General features: G+C 35.8%; 1 protein-coding gene across 1 annotated transcript in view; it reads right to left on the reverse strand.

Moving 5' to 3' along the window:
• The window catches only part of SARC_00932 (hypothetical protein), an 8,618-nt gene that overhangs the window by 5,834 nt on the left and 1,685 nt on the right, over positions 1-1,099 (reverse strand). Inside the window, exon 3 of the mRNA XM_014305357.1 lies at positions 571-813. Coding sequence (XP_014160832.1) covers positions 571-813 — 243 coding nt within the window. The remainder of the gene's footprint in view (positions 1-570; positions 814-1,099) is intronic.

The raw sequence follows: 1,099 nt of genomic DNA on the forward strand, positions 1-1,099 counted from the left end.
ATATATATATATATATATATATATATATATATATATATATATATATTTATATATATATACATATAGATGGATAGATAGATAGATATGATATATATATAAATATATATATATATATATATATATATATATATATACTGACATATATGTAACAAGAACGAACAAGTACTCCTGAACAATACCATGTCAATACACGAAATAGAACCTTATCACACGTATATACACCAGGCTTTATGCTTTTTAAGGATTTTTCTTCATCAACAAAACACCCTCATAGTGTTAACATAAATGACTGAAGGGGAGGAGCAGACGGTCATGCACATGCGCAGAAATCACACCCTACACGCCAATACACCATAAGAACTCCCGTGAGACTGGTAATTCCTAATTCTACAATCCCATTTTTTATAAGGCAGTGTTCCCATACCAGTAATAATATACATAGATACGTGCGTGTGTTTGTATTGGCTTTCTGGTAAAAATCAGCTACAGTGGTCAATCCGGCTGTAACATACAATATATCCTACACTAATCGATAGCAAATCACAAAAACATCACAATACCAACACTCACCCGTTTCCATACACCCAGCGACTCTTTCACAGGCAGGATCCGCATGCCAGCAGTAGCATACATATACACATGCGTGTGCTTGTGATGTCTCTCAGGTATCAAATCAGCCGCAAATACTAACCCGTCCGTAATGTACTTGCGGAAACCAGCTTGCGTTGCTGCATCTGCAAGCCCTGGTTGACTGCGGAACGATGCTGGTTGTCCAGCTAAGTCCTTGACCTGCGATATGAGGGGCAGTGCATCCTGTACGGAGAAAATCGTATGTGTTTATCTATCTGTTTATATAAGGCATAAATGTAGTCTATACTAGTGTATGCGTGACCATACGAGTATGGTAACTTCAAAGACAAAAACATTTGAATTTGACTTGCATTGTTTGAGGTAGCGCATTCTGTTCGATGAGAAACACACAGTTACACACACAGTTACACACACAGAGACATACACACACACACACTTATATATATATATATATATATATATAAGAAAAAGACAACACTCGCATAATAAAACTTAACTAAAATTAATA

Source organism: Sphaeroforma arctica, assembly GCF_001186125.1.
Source record: "Sphaeroforma arctica JP610 unplaced genomic scaffold supercont1.33, whole genome shotgun sequence".
NCBI lineage: Eukaryota > Ichthyosporea > Ichthyophonida > Sphaeroforma > Sphaeroforma arctica.